The 25,315-nt window shown below is 36.8% G+C and overlaps 2 protein-coding genes across 4 annotated transcripts in view; both read right to left on the bottom strand.

Moving 5' to 3' along the window:
- LOC117325718 (probable palmitoyltransferase ZDHHC21) overlaps positions 1–4,526 on the bottom strand; it is a 53,839-nt gene extending 49,313 nt beyond the window's left edge. Inside the window, exons 1-4 of the mRNA XM_033882148.1 lie at positions 4,452–4,526; positions 2,246–2,623; positions 1,800–1,898; positions 950–1,061 (exon numbers count right to left, since the gene is read on the bottom strand). Coding sequence (XP_033738039.1) covers positions 950–1,061; positions 1,800–1,898; positions 2,246–2,522 — 488 coding nt within the window. The 5' untranslated portion in view covers positions 2,523–2,623; positions 4,452–4,526. The remainder of the gene's footprint in view (positions 1–949; positions 1,062–1,799; positions 1,899–2,245; positions 2,624–4,451) is intronic.
- A 3,260-nt stretch (positions 4,527–7,786) lies between these two features.
- On the bottom strand, positions 7,787–23,824 carry LOC117325716 (FGGY carbohydrate kinase domain-containing protein-like). Of its 3 annotated transcripts, none has more exons than XM_033882145.1 (16): positions 23,771–23,824; positions 22,407–22,615; positions 21,857–21,974; positions 21,377–21,528; positions 20,560–20,648; positions 18,523–18,650; positions 17,824–17,952; positions 16,503–16,603; positions 15,039–15,146; positions 14,601–14,662; positions 12,531–12,687; positions 11,622–11,696; positions 11,221–11,341; positions 10,447–10,541; positions 8,404–8,465; positions 7,787–8,088 (listed from the first exon to the last, which is right to left on the bottom strand). In XM_033882145.1, the coding sequence occupies exons 2-16, from the start codon at positions 22,581–22,583 to the stop codon at positions 8,013–8,015; spliced, it is 1,650 nt and encodes a 549-aa protein (XP_033738036.1). In that variant the 5' UTR covers positions 22,584–22,615; positions 23,771–23,824; the 3' UTR covers positions 7,787–8,012. The 3 variants fall into 3 exon arrangements, with proteins under 3 accessions (XP_033738036.1, XP_033738037.1, XP_033738038.1); XM_033882146.1 differs by lacking the exon at positions 23,771–23,824 and adding an exon at positions 22,888–23,018; XM_033882147.1 differs by lacking the exon at positions 23,771–23,824 and having other exon boundaries at positions 21,857–22,062; positions 22,407–22,521.
- Between the last annotated feature and the right edge of the window lie 1,491 nt (positions 23,825–25,315).

Below are 25,315 nucleotides of genomic sequence, written 5' to 3'. Positions count from 1 at the left end.
ATGGTCACACACAGCACACATACTAACCAGGGGGACACACAGCACATATACTAACCAGGGTGACACACAGCAGATATACTAACCAGGGTCACACACAGCACACATACTAACCAGGGTCACACACAGCACATATACTAACCAGGGTCACACACAGCACATATACTTACCATGGTCACACACAGCACACATACTAACCAGGGGGACACACAGCACATATACTAACCAGGGTGACACACAGCAGATATACTAACCAGGGTCACACACAGCACACATACTAACCAGGGTCACACACAGCACACATACTAACCAGGGTCACACACAGCACACATACTTACCAGGGTCACACACAGCACACATACTAACCAGGGTCACACACAGCACACATACTTACCAGGGTCACACAGCGCACATACTAACCAGGGTCACACACAGCACACATACTAACCAGGGTCACACACAGCACACATACTAACCAGGGTCACACACAGCACACATACTAACCAGGGTCACACACAGCACACATACTAACCAGGGTAACACACAACACACATACTAACCAGGGTCACACACAGTAAACATACTAACCAGGGTCACACCCAACACATATACTAACCAGGGTCACACACAGCACACATACTAACCAGGGTCACACACAGCACACATACTAACCAAGGTCACACACAGCACACATACTAACCAGGGTCACACACAGCACACATACTAACCAGGGTCACACACAGCACACATACTAACCAGGGTCACACACAGCAGACATACTAACCAGGGTCACACACAGCACACATACTAACCAGGGTCACACACAGCACACATACTAACCAGGGTCACACACAGCACATATACTAACCAGGGTCACACACAGCACACATACTAACCAGGGTCACAAACAGCACACATACTAACCAAGGTCACACACAGCACACATACTAACCAGGGACAGTGATGGTCCATCCTCACAACACACTGCTGACAGCGCCGACAATGGTGAGCTCGATGGGGACGCTTTCGCTGACACTTAGCACAGAAATTCCATTCAGTTGTATCTGTAATGAATAATTTCAAGCCATGACAAATATATAAAAATATCCTATACTTTGTAAATCTTTACCTCTACCACAATCAAAATCATCTGATTTGTTGAAAACAAAACTTTAAAAGAGCTGAACTAGGGAGAATTAATGCTTCCCAGTACATGAGTATATACAATAAGCATTATGAAATAAAATTCAAAGTTAGAATTCTGACTCCTTAACCCAAATGGTTTGAAAACAAAAAGTGTATACAAAGCATTTTGAAATTATTTGGAACTGGTAATTTTACATACTAGTAATTAGCTTTTAGTCCATTTGTAAAAATAGGTTCAACAGTGTTCACAGAAAAATTCTCTATTTTTTTTTACAAATTAAAACACAATTCATTGTTTAAAAACATTTTTACCATAGTCAGCTTTATTATTCAAGTACAGGTATGTTGGTACAAAATACAAATAACTATTTCCCTGTTTAAGTCTGCCAACTTCCAGATCTCCTGTTTATTCATGCACTTCTCAATTCAAACTTTAAACTCCCAATAATTTCTAATGCAATTTACCCGGGTAATTAAGTATTTTTCATAAAGGATCTGTCAATCCTAAATTTAAGCACTGTTCAATATCTGAAAACTGTATCAGCTATACAGTTTCAACACTTAGTTATTGCAGCATCTGTATCTGTATGGCTGCTCTGAATTAACACCTGACAAAGCTGTTTTATAGGTGGACCCGTGACTCAATCACTACTTACTGATGCCCGATAGATCCTCCAGCAGGGGAATTCGTCCTGGATTAGTGGTTGCAGCTCGAAACAATGCAACAATACAGCTCATAGAAATAAAAGAATAACCTGCAAATTCCAAAATAAAAACAGTATAATCATGTGTTGGCTTTTAATTATTACCCTAGAGAACTCAGAAACTTGGTGTAGTAGCAAAATTCTGATAGGACTGAAATTAGGCACAACACTAAAAATGACATATCAGCTTCATCAACATCATGAACAATATCATCCTGTGCTTGTATCAGTCGGTAATTCCATTATCATATTGGTAGCAATAGGTTAGGTTTAAATGGTGGTAATAACATCTCTTTTTTTTTTCTCCCATCATTCACAGATTTGTCTCACATTTTACTTTTTCAAGGTATCTCTGTCACCCCCTTTTTATTTATGATGATTGATGACTATAAACTTACCAATGATAAAGACTACAGACACCTGGCCATCCTGATAGCGTGGCAAGAGTATGATAAATAAACCTACACAGGTCCCGTACACCCAGTACAGCGCTGTAAATGCTAAAGTCAAAATACCCATTGTGTCATTCACAAAATGGATGCGACCAAGAAAGGGTAAACGTCTGATCATAATGTTGCTTGAATAATCACTGGAAGGGGGTGTTGGTTTAGGAAACTCCAACCCTTTTACTGCCATTGGAGTCCCAATTAGAATAGCTGTGTCCTCATTCTGCATGTTTGGAACTTTGGATGGTGAGGAAATCGAAGAGATCTCCAGAAATTACGAACACAAAAATTCACTCTTCAGTTGTATGGGCACATAAATTACATTATTATCTGAAAAGACAAAAAATACTATAAATAACATAGCTATGCAATTTATGTATGTCCCCTATGTATTTGTGTAATATTAACAACACCATATATCCTTCTATATTTTTCTCGATCTCTCTATCTCAAACACATACTCATATACATAATTACAGATATACCAGGCTATATATTTATATTAGAAATAAGCAACTACCACGTTGATTTAATTCTTTAAATATCAATATATATATAAGAAATGCATGCTTTTAATGATGAATATCTAAACACTTCAGCACGAGCATTTTTTTTTTTTTCACTCAATATTATTGACATTTGACTTCAAACAAAATACTTTAAACACAAACTAATACAATGCAATGATAAGCAGATAGTATGCTCCCACCATTTCATGTACCAACTTCACATAAATTTAAGAATTTAGATTATACAAAAATCTACAAGGTGCAAAATATTATGGTATTTTCCAGCTACATATTGACATTAAGGTACACACTACTTGCTTTAAATTTCTACTCCTATATCATAATTAAGAGGCCACTGGTCAGCCGATCCATCACCTGGTGTTATTGTACCAAGGTGTGCCTGTCATAAGTTTCTCCCTGTGTAATCCTCTAACATTGTTAATGAGTACTATCTTTCCCGATGCACTAGTATGTGTATGTCATAGATATTGAATTTTAGCTTGAGTTATTAAATACCCAATACATGTGCCTGTGGTGACAAACAAAAACTATCTCTTTTTTTGACCATACGACCAACAATTAACCATGTTTTTATTTAGGTAAACAATTAACCAAGTATTTATTTAGGTTAACAATGTATTTGTTTAGGTAAACAATTAACCATGTATTTATTTAGGTAAACCATTAATCAAATATTTATTTAGGTAAAAAAATAGCCATGAATTTATTGAGGAATGCACTTGATGTTTGTTAAATATATGTATGTCGCCAAGGACAGTTATGGGCAGCACTGTCTACAGGCGCAGCCGTCGCATGGATAGCCTCGTGCGAATGTATATTTCATGTATGTAAACTAGTGAATCATCTCAAGCTGATGTACATGTTTCATGTAAACCAGACTTATCCAAACAAGGAAATATTCAATAAATAATTGGGATGCTGAAATCTGTATGCCTTGACATCAGGTTGGAGAAAACCACCAACTTTTGTGTAATATGCAAATTTACATATTATTTGCAAACTGAGGTATACTTTGTTACTAAAAATAGCCATAATCAATCATACAAATGAAATTGAAAAAATAAAAATCATTTGCACTAGGCCTACAGTAGTACTGTAGATTTACCAAAAATTGATGCAATATTTCCAATAGAGAAACATCAAGAAACCAACGCTTTCAGAAAGAATCTTCATATATATAATTTACCGTGTTGTAAATCATTGCGCAATTAAATAACGTAGGATGCCAAAATTTACTGTTTTAAGAGAGTTTGGCTATTTATAGTAACAAATCCATACTCCAACTGAACTGGCGTCGGAAGTTGGCTGTTTTCCCCTAAGTTATAGGGAAATCGTCATGTAGGCTACTGAGTAAAACCACGAATGTTGGTATAAACAGTTGATGTGAGTGGATTTACTTGGTTCTTTGGTACTCTACACCAGAACAGCCAGAACTTGCCCAACCCCGACGTAACACGTTAGCGTGTCTGAATAATCCGACGTGTAAACAGTTTCATGGATAGGAGGGTTTCTCGAATATAATTGCACGAAACTCGTCGTGTATGTTGTAATCTTGTTTTCAACATTAGCGTGAATATGAAAATGACCAGAGTGAATGAATATGGGAACATGCACAAGCATAGGCCTACCTGTTTTCCAAGGAAACCAACAAGCTTAAAAACTTTCGTGGAAAGTTCTGGTCGGTAAAAACCTTGTCACGGACACGAGTAACATTTCAAGCGTTTAATCGACGAACGGTTATAAGTTTAGATACAAGTCGTAATTATATTTCCGGATTTCCCCCAGTACTGTATGTATTTAATATGTCCCTGATGTTAGGCATTGATTAATACGCAATATTCATTTCTTATGTTTTCCTACTTTGAGTTTATTACATGCCTAATGATAACATTTTATCCACAGCATGCTTCAAACAAATCACATTTCCAATACATACTAATAATGCACAGGTGCATATGTCTAATTTTAAATTAAAAAATAGCCAGAAATACCTACATATAAAGAAAAGGGAATTTAGTATCTGATCACCATTGAAATTCTGACCTATTTTTTCAAACTCATTTTTCCGTACAAAATCTCCTCCTACCTACATCCTACTTTGTAACCGACCCAAGCTTCAGAAGACTTCAATCTTATCGGTTCATATGTGTTTTATATATGTAACATTCATTATATATAGGTATTTCTGGCTATATTTTTAGACTAGCCATGCCCCTGTGAATATTGCAGTTGTTCCTACATTTTATGGCTAGGGCCTAGAACGTTTGGTGCCTACAAAAAGACGCTTTGCAACTGGAAAAAAGTTGAAAGTCAATTAAAATCTTTATGAAAAGGTTCAATCATAGTAAAGACTTATATAGGTATTTCTGGCTATTTCTTGATATTCGACTAGACATGCCCCTTTGGTTCAAATGGTTTTCAAAAGAACGACCAAACACATACATGCTTTCAAACATTTTTTCTTTTGAAATCCATTACCTGAATTACATTGGAGCTTTTTTGTGCAATGTTAGTTTCCATCAGAAAAATACCTTTACCCCGAGACCTAAAATATTGTTACAAGTATTTATTTCGCTGGTTTACTGTATGAATCACAATGGAGAACTTTAAATGTCCGAAATATAAACGACTTATATATACACGTGTAAAAAAAAAAAAAAAAAGGTCCTAACAAATATGTATGCAGCTGTTTAGTTTGATCCTAATTTACCGGGAAGTCTAATACTGGACAGCATACAAGCCAACATATGTCAAATGAATTTCCTTAAGTTAAGAGATATTTAAACCCAATCTAATTAAAATTAGACTTGTAATTTCCGTTCCTCTATGATACACTGCAATACAAGATCGATCTTGTATTGCAGTGTATCGTAGAGTATCGTAGAGGAATGGAAATTACAAGTCTAATTTTAATTAGATTGATTTAAACCGGGCCTGATATGACAAAAGACAATACTATTTTTGTTGATTTTACACTTGTATTTCTGCTCTTGTTCCAAGGTACATCTTCCTTATTCCATCTTGGCAAATGCAACATTATTTTTCAGAAAATTCACTGGAGACTCCCGTCGGTGCTGCCAGCTGACAAAGCTTAATTTACCAGAACCAGCCATGCTATTTCCCCCGAGACCATCGACAATTAGTTTCAAGTGCAAGGGAAGTAGTATTTGCACATTTAAGTCATCTGTTAACATATTCAGCAGTAAAATCTGATGTCGATCTATTCAAACTTTCCTTGTTATCGTTATTTCTTGAGAAGTACATACTGTAAGGATATTACTCAAACTTCATTGGGAAAACAAAATGGCTGAAAAGTGGCCATCTTGGATTTTGACATATGAACATTTCTTGAGAATAACCGGGAGGATATTTCTGAAAACTGATGTGCATAGCTTTCCCTGGATTGATCCCTGTAGTTGTGCCCATTCAAATTTTGAGACTGGTCAGGAAAACAAAATGGCAGACAGGCATTACCATCTTGGATTTGGATAATTGATGTTATCATGTTATCAGCTATTTCTTGAGAAGAAGGCCTATATTATGGAAGGATTTTCTTCAAATTTGACACGTAGCTTCCCTTCTGTCCTTTGTTATGTCTATTTGATTCTGAGGCTTTTAAATCAGAGAAACATTAAATAGCTGATATGCAGCCATATTGGTATTTAATGATGTTACTTATTATTTCACAAAAACGCCTTAACTGACTTTTCTCAAATTACATATGTGTAGGTTCTGATGCTTTCAAATGCACGAGGAAATGAAGCTATATGAGAAAAGAACAGTCTTACATCAATATAGATCTTTCAATATAGGGTTTGCATGTGTACTGAACACAAATACATGTATGTACATATCATATAAACTCTACCCAATTTGAGGACAATGTATAGTGTAACTCTTTGATAGGTAAATTAATGTTGTCATTCCATCTAAACGTTCCACTGGTTTGCTATCCTATAGGTAATTATGATTAATTTGAAAGCCAAAGGACATATAACCGAGTGTTATTATAATGGTTGAGGCATGTGTGGTTATGCCAATCACGTATCTAAAACACAAAACGTAGTCAGGTGGCACAGTGGTAACACGTGCCTTTCATCTAGGTGGCCGGGGTTCAATTCCCAGTTCAGATCTGAATGTTGTGGTGTCACCTGTATGACCACTCTAATATTCCGGTTTCCTTCCACAGCATCAAGACCCATTGCGCACTTCCATTCAGACAAACAAGAGTGATAAGCCTAATGTAAGTTGATATAACTTGTTTCCCAGTTGTTGTGACATGTATAAAGTTTTACGTTTACAAGACACGGGATTTAGTGATCAATCCACACAGAAAACAGGAGCTGTACCACAATGTATCAACAGGAGACGAGGGAGCTGTACAGAGATGTACAGGATAGTAGATCATATGTAAATAATCATCTTATTTTTAACTCATCTCGTCCAAGGTGGCCAATGCTTATGCCATGGTGCATCATCCTTCATCCATCCATTTATCAACATTTCCTGGAAAGCACTACTAGTCCTGAATGCTTGAATGGATTTTGATGAAATTTGATCTGGAGCATTTTTGGCCAAAGTAGATCTAATGTTATATAAACATAGGATGTGGCTCCCCCTGGGGCTGTAGGGGCAGGGTCTAATAGAAGAAATAGAGGGTGAACTGTCTAAATTGCTAATTGTCCTGAATGACTGGATCAATTTTGATCAAATTTGGTCTGGTGAATTACATGTAATTGGACAAAGGAGATCTAATGCTTTATAAAAGGAGGGTGTGGCTCTTTTGGGGCCAGAGGGGCAGGGTGCCATAGGGGTAAATTTTCTTAATCACTAATTGTCCTGAATGACTGAATGGATTTAGGATAAAATGTTGGATAAATGAGAAATTCTAAATAATATATTTATATTACTAGTATAGTACTATTTGTAGTAGTAGTAGTAGGTGATTAACAACCCACAAACATTCAATAGTGGAAGACTTTATTGATTTAAAAATACCAGCATTTAAAAAATCAGATTTTTTAACAACATTAAATTTGATAAACGGTTGCATTATATCACTTTAAATCAATTTCAGATATTGCACAGATGACATAACAGACAGGTATTTAGATTTGATATCAGACTGCTGTTGCCTTAAACCTCTGATGTCGGCCATTCGGACTCAAACAGGACTGTGCCTGTTACTGTCAGGACATGATGGAATCATATTTCTTCTGGTCATCCACCATCTCCAAAAAAACACGGAACTTCTTCGCATGGTAACTACAATGTAAAGCAGTTTTAGTAGTAAAGGCATGGACTCACAACCATAGCAAGTTTGTAATTTGGGTAATTAGCTCTTTATCGGGGGGAAGTAACCTCCTTCAGTCTTTTAACCAAAGACTCTGGATTATTTTCGCTACATAACAGTATGTAAATGAAAACTTTTTTTTTTCCAACTAGATTTTACATTGAAACGTTTCCATGTACAAGTACAGTTATTGGACAAAAGATGGTATGTATATTGCATCTACATAACATGAGGCAGATACATGTTTTTCTGCTCAACTGTCTGTGGTTATCATTACAAATACCTACTTGCTATCTGTTGAAGATGGCAGGACAATGGTGCCACTTCCACCCATAGTCTCCATGGCGACCTGAGGGGGATAAAGTTGATCAGTAGACAATTGGTGATATAACATTGACATCGATTGTTTTAGCAGTTCTGATTTCTCTTTATAGTTATAACCCAGACAAAAGTTTATTGTGGGGTCTGTCTGAATACTATAATAGACTTTGTGTACATTTGTACCTACCTGTATATAGGATCTGGTATACCTACCTGTATATAGGATCTGGTATACCTACCTGTATATAGGATCTGGTATACCTACCTGTATATAGAATCTGGTGTACCTACCTGTATATAGGATCTGGTGTACCTACCTGTATATAGGATCTGGTATAGCTACCTGTATATAGGATCTGGTATACCTACCTGTATATAGGATCTGGTATACCTACCTGTGTATAGGATCTGGTATACCTACCTGTATATAGGATCTGGTATACCTACCTGTACATAGGATCAGGTATTATACCTACCTGTACATAGGATCTGGTATACCTACCTGTATAGAGGATCTGGTATACCTACCTGTACATAGGATCAGGTATACCTACCTGTATATAGCATCTGGTATACCTACCTGTACATAGGATTTGGTATACCTACCTGTATATAGCATCTGGTATACCTACCTGTATCAAAGGATCAGGTATACCTACCTGTACATAGGATTTGGTATACCTACCCGGATCAAAGGATCTGGTATACCTACCTGTACATAAGATCTGGTATACCTACCTGTATCAAAGGATCAGGTATACCTACCTGTATCAAATGATCTGGTACATTTTTGTATACCTACCTGTATATAGGATCTGGTAAACCTACCTGTATATAGGATCTGGTATATCTACCTGTATCAAAGGATCTGGTATACCTACCTGTGTATAGGATCTGGTATACCTACCTGTACATAGGATCTGGTATACCTACCTGTACATAGGATCTGGTATATCTACCTGTACATAGGATCTGGTATACCTACCTGTATATAGGATCTGGTATACCTACCTGTACATAGGATCTGGTATACCTACCTGTATCAAAGGATCAGGTATACCTACCTGTACATAGGACCTGGTATACCTTCCTGTATATAGAATCTGGTATACCTACCTGGATCCAAGGATCTAGTATACCTACCTGTATATAGGATCTGGTATACCTACCTGTACATAGGATCTGGTATACCTACCTGTACATAGGGTCTGGTATACCTACCTGTACATAGGATCTGGTATACCTACCTGGATCAAAGGATCTAGTATACCTACCTGTATATAGGATCTGGTATACCTACCTGTATAAAGGATCTGGTATACCTACCTGTACATAGGATCTGGTATACCCACCTGTACATAGGATCTTGTATATCTACCTGTATCAAAGGATCAGGTATACCTACCTGCACATAGGACCTGGTATACCTTCCTGTTTATAGGATCTGGTATACCTACCTGGATCAAAGGATCTAGTATACCTACCTGTATATAGGATCTGGTATACCTACCTGTATATAGGATCTGGTATACCTACCTGTACATAGGATCTGGTATACCCACCTGTACATAGGATCTCGTATATCTACCTGTATCAAAGGATCAGGTATACCTACCTGCACATAGGACCTGGTATACCTTCCTGTTTATAGGATCTGGTATACCTACCTGGATTAAAGGATCTAGTATACCTACCTGTATATAGGATCTGGTATACCTACCTGTACATAGGATCTGGTATACCCACCTGTACATAGGATCTCGTATATCTACCTGTATCAAAGGATCAGGTATACCTACCTGCACATAGGACCTGGTATACCTTCCTGTTTATAGGATCTGGTATACCTACCTGGATTAAAGGATCTAGTATACCTACCTGTATATAGGATCTGGTATACCTACCTGTACATAGGATCTGGTATATCTACCTGTACATAGGATCTGGTACACCTACCTGTACATAGGATCTGGTATACCTACCTGTATCCAAGGATATGGAATACCTACCTGTAAGGAGGGGAAATCATTTGAGGCACATGCTCCTAGCATAGCTGCTCCAACCAGGACAGACTCGGCTTCATCAGGTAAAATTAGGGGTAAACCTGGTGTCCCAACAGAAATTATAATTACTTGTGTGAAATCATAATTAATTGCAAATTCTCGTGTTAGTTTCCAAAGGTTTTAACATATTTGTTAGAAAGTAAAGTTTGCCTAACTTTATTCAAGGATTAATTTGAGTTTACTATTCACTTTCTTCCATTTTTAATGACAACGATTTCTCATTCAATCCCTGGCCCGAGATTATAACAGACAACACTTTCTGAATCTGTATAATGATGTCACAGATGGAGAAACATCACAATACAAGAGTAACATGGATAGAAATGTGCACATATTTCCTGGGCGATTCTTACCTATTCAAGATATCTCTTTATTGCAATAGAAATCTGTGTAAAGTGATGTCTACTGACACTGGGTGTATTATGCTTGTATAAAACAAAATAAATTGGAATTGTTGAAAATATAAAATAATAAATAGTTGTGAATTATTTGGACCTACATAACCTTGTGTAAAGGTTGATATGGAGATGTGTAAGCCGGCTGCCTTGACAGGTGATATTCATACGCCACCATGCAGTGTGTGCATTAACTCCCTCTCACCCCCAGAGGTTAGACAATTAAAAATCTCAGCCCTCAGTAAGGTATTTCCTTGTCATATCCTAAAAGGTACTGAGCAAGAATTTGTTAGTCTCTATTCGGCCAACAGAAGCAACACCTTACCTGTGACATCGACATGTGTTTTCAGGTAGACTGTGTTCTTACGAAGCCCTCCACACATGTAAATTATACTAACATCCAGTCCCTTCCCTCGCATCTCTTGGATTATGTGCTCGGTTCCATACTGCCAAGTCAAGATATTAAGCATGAAATAAATAAAAATACTGTAGTAAATCCTGTCCAAAATAGGCAGTCAACCTTCTCCAGCACACACAGAGCTCAATTTCTACTTAATACATGAAAGCAAGCCTGAAAGAATGAGCTTAATTCATCATATTATGTTAAATTTGAAAACTAATTAAATTATGTGTTAAAGGTTTATCTAACACAAACATATTTCTATCTGTATGTGTTGTATGGATTTTCCACTAAGACAATGTACATGTATATAGCAATATACTTACTGCAATAGCCTGTATAGTGGCTAAATACTTGAGGGCAAGGTCATTCATATCACAATTCAAGGTCAAGCCACAAATCTGAAATGTAGAAAACATGAGTTTTCAAGATATATCCTCCATAACAGCATAAATGGTCTACCTTCCAAAATTTGGTATGTCATGGTAACTGACAGCCAATCAGTTTACAATATATATTTATTTGGTAGCTTATGTTGAAGACGTCAGGACTGACGATATCAGAAATGGCTAAACGTAACAGTTTTGACCATTTCAGACACATCTTTCTGGATTAATAGAAGATCAGTTTTGACCATTTCAGACACATCTTTTGGTAATCCTCTGGATCAATAGAAGATCATTCATCAAGAGTAAATACAGCTCACTTCAACAAATGCATACAACCAATGACACAGTAAAACAATGCCCAACAATGGGTAAATCAAGTATGAACTACAGGTCAAAGTCAGCCTCTGTAGCTTATCATGTGGTAAGCTTCCTTAGATACATCAGTCATGCTTTGATTGACGTAGCACTTGTGTTTACTTCACAGTTGACCTTATTATTCCTTGTACAACATACATGTACCGGGGGAAAAAACTTTAAGGTAACTCCACACTTGGTCACCATATAAAATATGGATAAGGTGCTTGTCAAGCCTCTGAAACACGGACTAACTATCCTTACATACATCATACAGCAACATACACAAACCTGTCCAGATCATTATTTTCATCACTCTGTGAAGGCATGAGGAAGGCAAGTGAACGGGACTCCATTTATAAAGTGCCATTTTTAAAAAAAAATACTTATCAGAAAAAACATTTCAGCAGTAAGCAAGCTTACCCTGTACTTATGTTAATGGTCATATCTAAAAGATTAACCAACAGCGTTATTTCTGTAATAGTATCTTACCATGCCCTTCAATGTAGGATCTGCCAAAGGGGATCGGTTGCCATGGAAATCCGGCCATATGTGTAAATCTCTGGTTAATTCACACAAAGACTGCAGGTTTTTCTGCTTTGCTTGCTTCTCAAGGAGCTCATTTATAAAATCATGTTCATGAATATTTCTAGAAATGGAAAAAATCAATTCTTATTGCAGAGCCTAGATAGATTATGCAACAGCAACATTTTAATTATTTTGTATGATGGATATTATATTGTAACATTTTAATTATTTTGTATGATGGATATTATATCGTAACATTTTAATTATTTTGTATGATGGATATCATATCGTAACATTTTAATTATTTTGTATGATGGATATCATATCGTAACATTTTAATTATTTTGTATGATGGATATTATATCGTAACATTTTAATTATTTTGTATGATGGATATTATATCGTAACATTTTCATACTAGATGAACAATTTTCCAGATTATTTATATTAATCAAATAATATTCAACAGTATCAGTATAAACAATGACCATCTGGTGATGATTGGTTGACTTTGTTAATTTCTTAATTGCTAAACACTACAGAAATCACTCTAAATTGTACACTTGACTTACACCAGAAACGGCCCAAATGGCAGCCTCAGTTTTCAGTATGTTTGCATCTTTCAACAAATATCAACTTGAAGGCAGTTTACTTGAATGCAATTAATAAGCTTTTACTTGAGCAAGTGCTTGTTACTGATGGAAATAAGCACCTTCTGAATGGCATTATAGGGAGACTGACCTCTAATAGGTAGAGAGATGTGCTTTGTGGTAGGGAGATTTACCTCTAACAGGTAGATGTGTTTTGTGGTAGGGAGATTTACCTCTAACAGGTAGAGAGATGTGTTTTGCTGTAGGGAGATTTACCTCTAACAGGTAGAGAGATGTGTTTTGCTGTAGGGAGATGTGTTTTGTTGTAGGGAGATTTACCTCTAACAGGTAGAGAGATGTACTTTGTAGTAGGGAGATTTACCTCTAACAGGTACGGAGATGTGCTTTGTGGTAGGGATATTTACCTCTAACAGGTAGAGAGATGTGCTTTGTGGTAGGGATATTTACCTCTAACAGGTAGAGAGATGTACTTTGTGGTAGGGAGATTTACCTCTAACAGGTAGAGAGATGTGCTTTGTGGTAGGGAGATTAACCTCTAACAGATAGACAGATGTGCTTTGTGGTAGGGAGATTAACCTCTAACAGGTAGAGATGTGCTTTGTGGTAGGGAGATTAACCTCTAACAGGTAGAGATGTGCTTTGTGGTAGGGAGATTAACCTCTAACAGGTAGAGAGATGTGTTTTGTTGTAGGGAGATGTGTTTTGTTTAGGGAGATTTTCTGGGAAGTTTCTGAAAAGCACCATAAGTTTGCATGATTTTGAAAAATATTCATAAATCAAGACATGTTCCCTTAGATGGTTGGGTGACACAGTAGTAAAACTCGTGGATTACCAAGGCTTGATACCCCAAACTGCCCAACCACAGTAAGACATTTTACACATTTCCATCAAGGCCAACAAGACTTCAAGAGCTTTGTAAAATAAAACAAAAATGTCACTAGGATGGTTGACTAATACCCACAGCTCCCTAATCCACCCTGATACCCACTCTGTAGCCAGGATGGTTGACTAATACCCCCAGCTCCCTAACCCACCCTGATTCCCACTTTGTAGTCAGGATGGTTGACTAATACCCCTAGCTCTCTAATCCACCCCTGTTCCAACTCTGTAGCCAGGATGGTTGACTAATATTCCCAGCTCCCTAATCCATCCTGAATCCCACTTTGTCACCAGGATGGTTGACTAATACCCCTAGCTCCAAACAAACAGGAAATTCACTTTTGGAGTCTTTATATATCTTTATATTTTATGAAACTAGGAACTTCTTAATACATTTAAATATATTACAATATTGAGAGATTTTGATTCTTGACAAGGTGTTTCAAATTCTGAAAGCATCAAATTGGGAGACTACAAAACAAGAAGACATTACATGTATGTCTTGTGTTGCCACGACTTCTAAAGTACAACCCTACAAACCTACCTTTCCTTTGCTGCAGTCCTCACTTCAGGATAGGCTGGGTGACTCTGCACAATAAAGTCAATCTGGAGATACAAACACATGGGTTGCCTGAGAAATATACCACAGATCTTTCTCAAATGTTTCTAAGGTGATCTATTATCAGTGCAATTTGTAAATGTTTAACAATAACAAAAAGTTGATGAAGGAGAACTTGTATCTGGTACTTGTTCTTAAACTCACAATGAAGTGTTCACAATTTAAACCCAATAACAAACATATGTGTGTATAGTGCACACTTTTTTTTTCTTCAAAATTTGACAGGTGAAAAAATCGACTGCGCATCATACATAGGAACAAGTCTGGTCAGATGCATGGATGTCACAAATGTGATTTGAGATTTGTAATTGTTGTTTCCTTTGGCAACATGTATTAGAGTTGTCTCCCCTTACAAAACCTCACCAGCTTGCCAGTGGTACTCTGGCCTCCCTCTGTAGTCCATAATCCTGGTAATATGGAAGAGTAGAAAGGACCCCACACACCTGGTACGAACACTTCTTTCTCATTCACCTGTAGGTATACAAAGCTTTCCATTAAATATAAACAATACTTACTTATCATAATTTGTTCCCACTTTAGAATTGTGCAAGATGTATGACAACTGAAATTTTACATCACATAAATTATTGAGGAAATATTAGTTGGACACATTCTGCTCCTCTGCCTCCATTGGGGCGGAGCTTCACCATCTAAGTCTATTCATAAAACACTGACTCACCATCATCAAAAGATGATATAACACAGAAGGTCATCATGTTGAAAAAAAACTTTCTTCTATTTTCCCTAGCCATCCATTAGCTTTTATCAACATTTCATGATGTACCAGTATGTCAGGAGAAGGAATTTATATTCTTTACCTCTATTTTTGTCCTATTTGACCCAGTACTTTTGCCCCTAGGAGCCATCGGCATCACATATATATAACGTTTGTTTCTATACCATTGATTCCCATTCACCTAGGGATACTTCAAATCAACTTTTCTTCAAATTCTTTTTTTTTTTGAAAGGAATGAGACAAATTTTGCAACAGGATAAATTTAATTCATCAAATAAAAGCATCCTAACGAAAGTGAAATTATACTCAAAAGTGAACCCATACCCAAGCTCGAAATGTAGGTCAAAGTGACCTACTTTAGATTATGACACACACCATCAACTAGGAGAACCAATGCCCTGATTATGAAGTCTTAGACTAGTGTATGTGATACAGCAATGACAAACGTTTTCTTGATGTAGGTCAAAGGTTAAAATGTTAAGTCAAAGTAACCTACTTTTGATACATGACATACCGCCTCACCTAGGTTAACCTAAGGGTTAACTTATGTCTCATGTATGAGTTTCTAGTTACAAGTAGTATATGTGATGAAGCACAAACAAAAAATGTTTTCTTTGATGTAGGTCAAAGGTCAAAATGTTAAGTCAAAGTAACCTACTTTTGATACATGACATACCGCCTCACCTAGGTTAACCCTAAGGGACTGTCTTCTGTAGTAGTACAAGTAGTATATGTGATGAAGCACAAACAAAAAATGTTTTCTTTGATGTAGGTCAAAGATGAAAACATAGGTCACAGTGACCTACTTTTGATATATGAAACACTGCCCTCATATAGGTGAAAGTTGTGTCATGTCTTGTTCAAAAAACGAAACTTATAGCCCATTGATCTTCTCCAGTGACAAGTAGTGTAGGAAAAACAGCCCTGACAAGATACAGTGAGGAAGGACAGAAAGACACAACACATAACTGTAGCTCCTGGTTCCCGATGGGGGACTAATAAATACTACAGTGAGTGTGGGGGAAGGGGAATAATGCTGCAGATCAAAGGTAAGAATAATAAACTGTTTATATTTTATAAATAAAACTTACAATCATGTGACAGGTTGATGTTCCACACACCAGCACCAGCCTACTGGTGATGTCTGGGAGGCTGTATGTGACCTCTGACCTTGGGATACAGCCCATACATCCTACAACATTATATAAAACACTGTATACAGGACCAGTCTACTAGTTATGTCTGAAAGGCTGTTTGTGACCTCTGACCTTGGGATACAGTCGGTACATCCTACAACATTATATAAAACACCATATACAGGACCAGTCTACTAGTTATGTCTGAAAGGCTGTTTGTGACCTCTGACCTTGGGATACAGTCGGTACATCCTACAACACTGTATACAGGACCAGTCTACTAGTTATGTCTGAAAGGCTGTTTGTGACCTCTGACCTTGGGATACAGTCGGTACATCCTACAACACTGTATACAGGACCAGCCTACTAGTTACGCATGGAAGGATGTATGTGACCTCTGACCTTGGGATACAGTTGGTACATCCTACAACATTATATAAAACACTGTATACAGGACCAGTCTACTAATTAGGTCTGAAAGTCTGTTTGTGACCTCTGACCTTGGGATACAGTCAGTACATCCTACAACACTGTATACAGGACCAGCCTACTAGTTACGCATGGAAGGATGTATGTGACCTCTGACCTTGGGATACAGCCCATACATACTACAACATTATATAAAACATTTTATACAGGACCAGCCTACTTCAGATGTCTGGAAGGTTGTATGTGACCTCTCACCTTTGGACACCTGTTTATTTGTTGTTTATATGATGGACTTTTCAGTCAGGGTCATTCTTAGGTGTGGTCAATTTGTATCTAGCAGTATAGCTCAATAGACAACATATGGATGGTATAGCATATGGTTTCTAGAGCAATTGAGCTAGTGTCTTGTCCAAGAACACAACCAAGACAGGAAAGGTCAATCAGTGGTCTCCGTTTCCTGAGAAACATTAACCATCCTGGTGGGTAAGGATCGACCCACAGTCCCACACACCTTAGATTATTCATATGTGGTTACATAAGTAATATACTATGGTATACCACAGACTGATGGTTCTGATGAGAAAATGGCCGGGTTGGTTTTGACATCACAGTCCTGGATGAAAAGAAAGTGCAAAAAGCAAATTGACTTATGGTCATATGAAGTGCCTTCCATACTGGTATATTGTTCAGTGAGGTAACTTAAATTTAAAAATATTTAGGAAAGATGCTGATCAACAAATAATGAGGTTATAGATAAAAAGATTCAGCAAATCAGAAAAAGTTGTGGCTGAAATACACTAAACAACTTGGTTATAATGTGTCAAGGATCCAGTAACTTAATAATTACCCAGTGCTCCAGCATGGGCGTCTATCAGCGAGGTCCCGACAGGGATTCCTGCCACTAGCCCCATCTCCTCAGCTGCATGCTGGGAAAGGCCATTCCCACAGGGAGATCCTGGAGGCTTCACCTCAGTACCTAGAAATGTATGATAACCAATGACATCCATACATGGAAACAACATTTAATGACATCACTACTTAGCAACAATGTTTAATGACATCACTACCTAGCAACAACATTTAATGACATCACTACCTAGCAACAACATTTAATGACATCACTACCTAGCAACAACATTTAATGACATCACTACCTAGCAACAACATTTTGACATCACTACCTAGCAACATTTAATGACATCACTTCCTAGCAACAACATTTAATGACATCACTACCTAGCAACAACATTTAATGACATCACTACCTAGCAACAATAAATTACTGTTAAGGACTTTCATTATGAAACACAAAGCAATGGATGAATGGGTCTAAATTTCATTGAAAAGCACAAACCATTTGATTCTCAAACGTATTCTCCATTTAGGAAAAAGTGTAAAGATCTCTGAATCATATTCCCCGTTACCAATACACATAATTGAGTTTCATTAGAAGCGGTTCCATTAAAGGAAAAAGAACTAGACCAAAATAAACTGATAAAATTTTGCAGCATTTCAAAATAATGAAAATATATCATCAAACTATTACCAATCATACTGCAACCATTATCCACCAGATCCTCCAGAGAGATTTGTGAAAAGAAGTCTTCACTCCAGCCATTGTTACCATGGACACCTGCCTGGTAATTCCACTTACAGACGAGAGAGCAGAGAGATCTTCAAATACAGCAAAATATCAAAATAATCTATACAATAGAGTTCTTTAGATACAGTAGAGTAATATACAGAGCCTTCAAAGACATCTACAGACAAGTCATCATCAAATGGTGGCAATATACAGAGGCTTCAAAGACATCTACAGACACGTCATCATCAAACACAGTCAATATACAGAACCTTCAAACACATCTACAGACAAGTCATCATCAAACGCCGTCAATATACAGAGGCTTCAAAGACATCTACAGACACGTCATCATCAAACGCCGTCAATATACAGAGGCTTCAAAGACATCTACAGACACGTCATCATCAAATGCAGTCAATATACAGAACCTTCAAACACAACTACAGACAGGTCATCATCAAATGGTGGCAATATACAGAGCCTTCAAACACATCTATAGACAGGTCATCATCAAACACAGTCAATATACAGAGGCTTCAAACACATCTACAGACACGTCATCATCAAACACAGTCAATATACAGAGCCTCCAAATGAATCTACAGATATGTAGGTCTTCATCAAACACAGTCAATATACACAGCCTTCAAACACATCTACAGACAGGTCATCATTAAACGTAGTCAATATACAGAGGCTTCAAACACATCTACAGACAGGTCATCATCAAACACAGTCAATACACAGAGCCTTCAAACACATCTAGACACGTCATCATCAAATGCAGTCAATATACAGAGCCTCCAAATGAATCTACAGATATGTAGGTCTTCATCAAACACAGTCAATATACACAGCCTTCAAACACATCTACAGACAGGTCATCATTAAACGTAGTCAATATACAGAGGCTTCAAACACATCTACAGACACGTCATCATCAAACGTAGTCAATATACAGAGGCTTCAAAGACATCTACAGACAAGTCATCATCAAACGCAGTCAACATACAGAGGCTTCAAACACATCTACAGACAGGTCATCATCAAACGTAGTCAATATACACAGGCTTCAAACACATCTACAGACATGTCATCATCAAACGCAGTCAACATACAGAGGCTTCAAACACATCTAAAGACAAGTCATCATCGAACGCAGTCAATATACACAGCCTTCAAACACATCTACAGACATGTCATCATCAAACCCAGTCAATATACACAGCCTTCAAACACATCTACAGACATGTCATCATCAAACGCAGTCAACATACAGAGGCTTCAGCCACATCTAAAGACAAGTCATCATGGAACGCAGTCAATATACAGAGGCTTCAAACACATCTACAGACAGGTCATCATCAAACGCCGTCAATATACAGAGGCTTCAAACACATCTACAGACACGTCATCATCAAACCCAGTCATTAATGGGAAGTGAACAATAGAATGTTCAAATACATCAATATTGTACATCATTAAAAGAAGTCACCTTCAGTCAACTGTCACCTAAAGGTGTCACCTTCAGCCAACCGTCACCTAAAGAGGTCATCTTCAGTCAACCGTCACCTAAAGAGGTCATCTTCAGTCAAACGTCATCTAAAGAAGTCATCTTCAGCCAACCGTCACCTAAAGAGGTCATCTTCAGTCAAACGTCATCTAAAGAGGTCATCTTCAGCCAACTGTCACCTAAAGATGTCATCTTCAGTCAACTGTCACTGAAAGAAGTCATCTTCAATCAACCGTCACCTAAAGAGGTCATCTTCAGCCAACCGTCACCTAAAGATGTCATCTTCAGTCAACTGTCACTGAAAGAAGTCATCTTCAATCAACCGTCACCTAAAGAGTCCAGATAGACCTTAAACAGATGTCATCAAAAGAGACACACAATAAATCCATGTCAACAAACGTCATTAACACAACAAAAGGTACAAAAAGACTTTTTCAAATACAAAATATCATTGTCATTTAACATAAGGATTTTAATCTTTTTACCTGGATAAACTTCCGGTAGCTTTCCATGTGAGGAAATCAGGTAAATCAAACAGGTGATGAGCCTTACTCCAACAGGTACTGTGTAGGTTCTGGTTTAAAATCAATGATAAAAGCATTCCCAGGTGTATAACATCAGGGTTAGGTATACAATGTATATGTGTAATGTTTAACAAAAACAAGAATATCAAGGTGTAACCTCAGGGGGTAGTTATGATTAATCTATTTAAAAAAACTTATAATTTCTACTCCTCTATGATACAATGCAATACTTGTGTTACAGTTTATAGTAGTGGAGTGAAAATTGTCTGTCTTTAATTATATTGTAGATACCGGGTGTTCAACTCAAATGGGAGGATGACTAATACTTTAGTTTGAAGGATATTGAATCTTAATTTTATTTCATTTTTTGCATACACACGGAACTGAATTCTTGAGAGATTTGATGGAAATTCTATTCATGTGTAAGTCTTGTGGTATGTATTATATGGGTAAGGATTGTCCCTATATTAACTGTTATTATCCTAATGCTGTAGAAAGGTGCCTTCAGTTAATTCCTAATACGAAGTGAGCTGAACAAGGAACCATATTAGTTCCATTAAAAACAATGAAAAATATTTCCCGAATAAAAACCTGTTGGAATGAGAAGTTAGTAAATCTACAGACAGGAAGGCAATAGATGGGGAAATTATGAAGTTAAAGCATTTTAATCTGATAAGCTGGAATCTTAGTATACTTCAGTTTGTATTGGGAAACAGCGAGACACACTAACGACTAATTACATTACCAAGACTCGGACTGCTCACGTATGTTTGTTTACCTCTTTCAGCCATAAAAGTTTTGGTGCCTGCATCTCCAGGGATATAATCCCTCCTACATATTTGAGAACATCGTGGTTTGTGTCATTGATACGCTTTGCTTGGTCCTCTGCCCGATGGTCCATCCACATCACGATATCCTGCTCTGTTGAACCTGTCATCATCAGTTTACAAATCATTTCCATATGTAATACATGAACCTATTTTCAAGGACATGTATTGTTTATTCTCCGTAAACCTATGCCAAAGTTTAAACCCCAATAGAAGAAATACCCGCGCTGTTATCTATTTAAATACAATGATTCCCTGAATTTCAAGCCGGACAGAATTTTTTTTATAAAATCATAGATTCATCAAAAAGAATGGCAAAATTCAGGAACATGTCAAGAATATTGTGAACCTACAGCACAGAATTCTTACCAACTATAAAAGACAAAATATATCTATCGTATAAAAGAAACTAACAGCAAAGAGTTTTTTACCGGAGTGATTGACAGACACTGATGCTCCATCACCATCAAGAACAACCAATGAACAAGTGGCATCAAATCCAATACCACGGATCTCTTCCTTGTCAATCCCTGACTTGGTCAAAGCTGACTGAATAACAACAGTTGTAGATGTTGTATACATCTTTATAAGTACAATGTCTTTCTAGTGTAGCCTTGTCCCTAACACACAAGAACAGCTTCAACAAAAAAAGAAATTGATTAAAGAAAAAGCTGTAAATTGCTTTCAATCTCTAAAAAATTTAACTCAATGACAGGCACTTTACAACTAATGTTAATTTATATTTTGTGGCACTTTAAAAGTGTTTAATCAACAGCGACGCCTGATTTTGTCCTAGATGCTCTTCCGTAACATGAATTAATGTATATATTTACAATAATCTGTTATATATTTATCATAATCTGTTATATAACCTTTTAAATTGCTCTTGTGAAAATTCTGTTTCTTGTGGCTTTAAATTTTTGAAAAATCGTGTTCACAAAATTCAGGCCAGACTCCAGGGGAGATAACACTGTTGCATACCTTTACTGTGTCCACCACTGCTGACCACACATCTCTAGAGGACTGCTCATAGTGGCTTGTCTGTGGTGACCATATCTGGATAGATTTAGTGGCAATACTGACCACCTGACCTTGACTGCTAACTACAGCTGACCGTACACTCCCGGTACCAACATCAACACCCAGGTAATATAACATTGTTGGAAGTATCCACAAATTCTATAATTCACCTGCGGATAGAAAAAAATCCAATATATGGGGCATAATGTCTTTAGATGTATGCATTGATCAACTGTGATCATTTGTTTTTTTTAATGATTGCTGAAAGTAAATCCACACTATTTTTTTTTTTTTTTTTAGTAAATTAGAAACTTAATTAATATCAATACCGATACTTACCTTTTATAATATGTTACATACAGTGGACATATAAGCAGTAAGATAAATATATATATTTTAATTACACTACTATTGTATTAACACCAGACTTTGACATTCTGACCCGATACTATCTATGTCTTCACAGTATTATGACCTGCTCAGTTCAGTCACAGGTACTAGCCTAGCTTGTCTGCCAATACATAGAACGAATACCCTGCCTACACTGCTCTCCGGCAGGCACCATCTGTCAGAAATTGCTCTCCGGCAGGCACCATCTGTCAGAAATTGTCTGTCCGTCGTCCAGAGCTACGTTATCCACAGGGGCTAGTAACGATATAAAAGGGGAAAAAGTGTTATGTTATATGTATTGCGTATGTTTTTTTCTTATTTTTCATTTTTTCCCCATTAACATTGTATATCGTTACTAGCCCCTGTGCATTATCGCAGCTAGCCAATACAATAATAAATTGTGTATAGACAGACGAGATTAGAACCTGTGAATCAAACTGAAAAAAAATGGAATCATCTGATGTTTCTTTCATTTTTATTTGATCAGTAGTTTGATAAAAAAAAGTTTTTGAATAACAATAATGTTCGGATATAGCATACAATATAATGTAGATATACACTACAGAGACATGTCATGTCTTATACTATAAAATTAGTCAGAAATATCTATATATACAAAAGTATTTCTTTCAATTATAAGACTAGACATGTTCCTGTTTTCTCTGTCCACAGGGGCATGTCTAGTCTTATATTAAAAATTAGCCAGAATACCTGTATGTTTATAAGTATTCTGGCTATTTTTTTTAATAGAAGACTAGACATGCCCCTGTGCTAATATCAAGCGAGTTTGGGGCGGGGGCATTTCATATCTGATTGAGTTGTAGAATAAGATACAGAACATGTCACGTCTATATGCGCTTTAAACGTCCCATCACCCTGTCGATGTTACTTGTCAACGTCAATTATACCGAATAACACACAAGATAACCGCTCACCTGTGCCACTTTCCAACTGCCATATTTCCAACACCAAGAACGGATGACAGAGGCTGATGCGTTCCGGTAAGCACTTACACATGATGGTAAATTCTAGATGGGTTCCGGGGTGAAGCATTGCCGGTTCGATACACACCAGGTACAAAATTTTCAACAAGTTTTATTTTTTCTGTAATTGGACTTTAATTATTTTGTTTTCTTTTGAAAAATTGTTACATATATTTAATTTACTAGATTGATTTTTTTTTTAAATAGTAATTAAGATTGTTTATGGTGACTTTGGTATGATTTGGTAGACAATATTTCATAAAAAAGAAAATTCAACTGTTAAATAAAATCTTTTGAATTTCAGTCCCAATTGAGAAAAAACAGCAAAGGTTAATATTGGATATTATCGTGTCTCTCATATATGAATAAAAACATATCTAAATGAAACGGAGATATCTCTACTGAAGACAAAGAAATAAAATCTTGTATAGTCAGAATCATATGTAATATATTTATTTATAGAATCAATGACCAAGGTGTACATTGTGTAAAGGCATTATCACTATGTGTAATAATAACATTATGTCAACTAAACTGCACCATTAAAGCTGTTTCGTCATTCTTAAAGTCTCGTCGGTGATTATAATGTAACCTACTAGTCCGATTGGTTCAATATAAAACTGAATCATCTCTCTAATGACAGATCACGAAGAACATCCACAGCAAGCAAATATAAGTGCACCAAATGGACTGTAAAATTATCAACAACAAGAAATTGATCTTTCATCTAACACAATTTAAATTAGTTTCACAAAACTTCCTTACCCTCTGGAAATCTTCATCTTGAGTGTTTTCCGTTGGGAACTATATAATCCAAAGAAAAAGAAATGTTTGTGAAATTGAACCTGATGTAGAAGACAGGTAGATCACAAAGCTGTGGCAAGTAGGCGGGTCTGGATCCGGTTATTATCGCACGAATATCCAAAACGATGGTGCTATATATAAAGGGTTGCCAGTTTATTTTGTTATCAGTTTCTAATATTGTACATGGAAAAAAAGTGTCGGTACATCTCCATGACATAACCTAGCAGTGAATCTAATCAACACACGACATCCCCATTTTGTATTCTTTAACACTTTGAGGATTATCGATAGCGATACCAATAAGGTATAAAGACTATTTCCCTTTACCAGATTAACATTTCAGGCATATTGTTAGAGAAGAATTCTGTTACTGTGAGCAAGCTGAATTTTGCATTTTTAGGATTTCAGAAAAAAACACAGCTTTGGTAGACAAATCTATCGAAATGTGTATTCTTTGACAACCAAATGTCACATTCCAGAGCAATCCATTTTTTGTACTTCCTGTGCACTTTCACACCACGACTCGATTCAGACGTCCATTATAGGGACAGAATTTTGTGTAAACCATCAGGTGGTGCGGAAAGTACTGTCCGTTTGTTCCACAGGCTGTGCAGGAATTTTAGAACATTTGCTTGCCATCCCCCAAGATCTGTACTGATTGATCAAGAACTCCTGTCTGGTCTGTCAACAATA

The sequence above is a fragment of the Pecten maximus genome, chromosome 4 (genome assembly GCF_902652985.1).
Source record: "Pecten maximus chromosome 4, xPecMax1.1, whole genome shotgun sequence".
In the NCBI taxonomy this organism is placed as follows: Eukaryota; Metazoa; Mollusca; class Bivalvia; order Pectinida; family Pectinidae; genus Pecten; species Pecten maximus.
The sequence above is the reverse complement of the archived record's forward strand: the minus strand, read 5'-3'. Positions and strand labels throughout refer to the sequence as shown.

Coding starts and splice junctions, on each gene's coding strand:
- LOC117325716 (XM_033882145.1), bottom strand. CDS start 22,583: ATGTTATATTACCTGGGTGTTGATGTTGGTACCGGGAGTGTACGGTCA. Junction 18,651..20,559: donor GCTACCGGAAGTTTATCCAG/GTAAAAAGATTA, acceptor CTGTATTTGAAG/ATCTCTCTGCTCTCTCGTCT. Junction 8,089..8,403: donor CCATCTTCAACAGATAGCAA/GTAGGTATTTGT, acceptor TTTACATTGTAG/TTACCATGCGAAGAAGTTCC.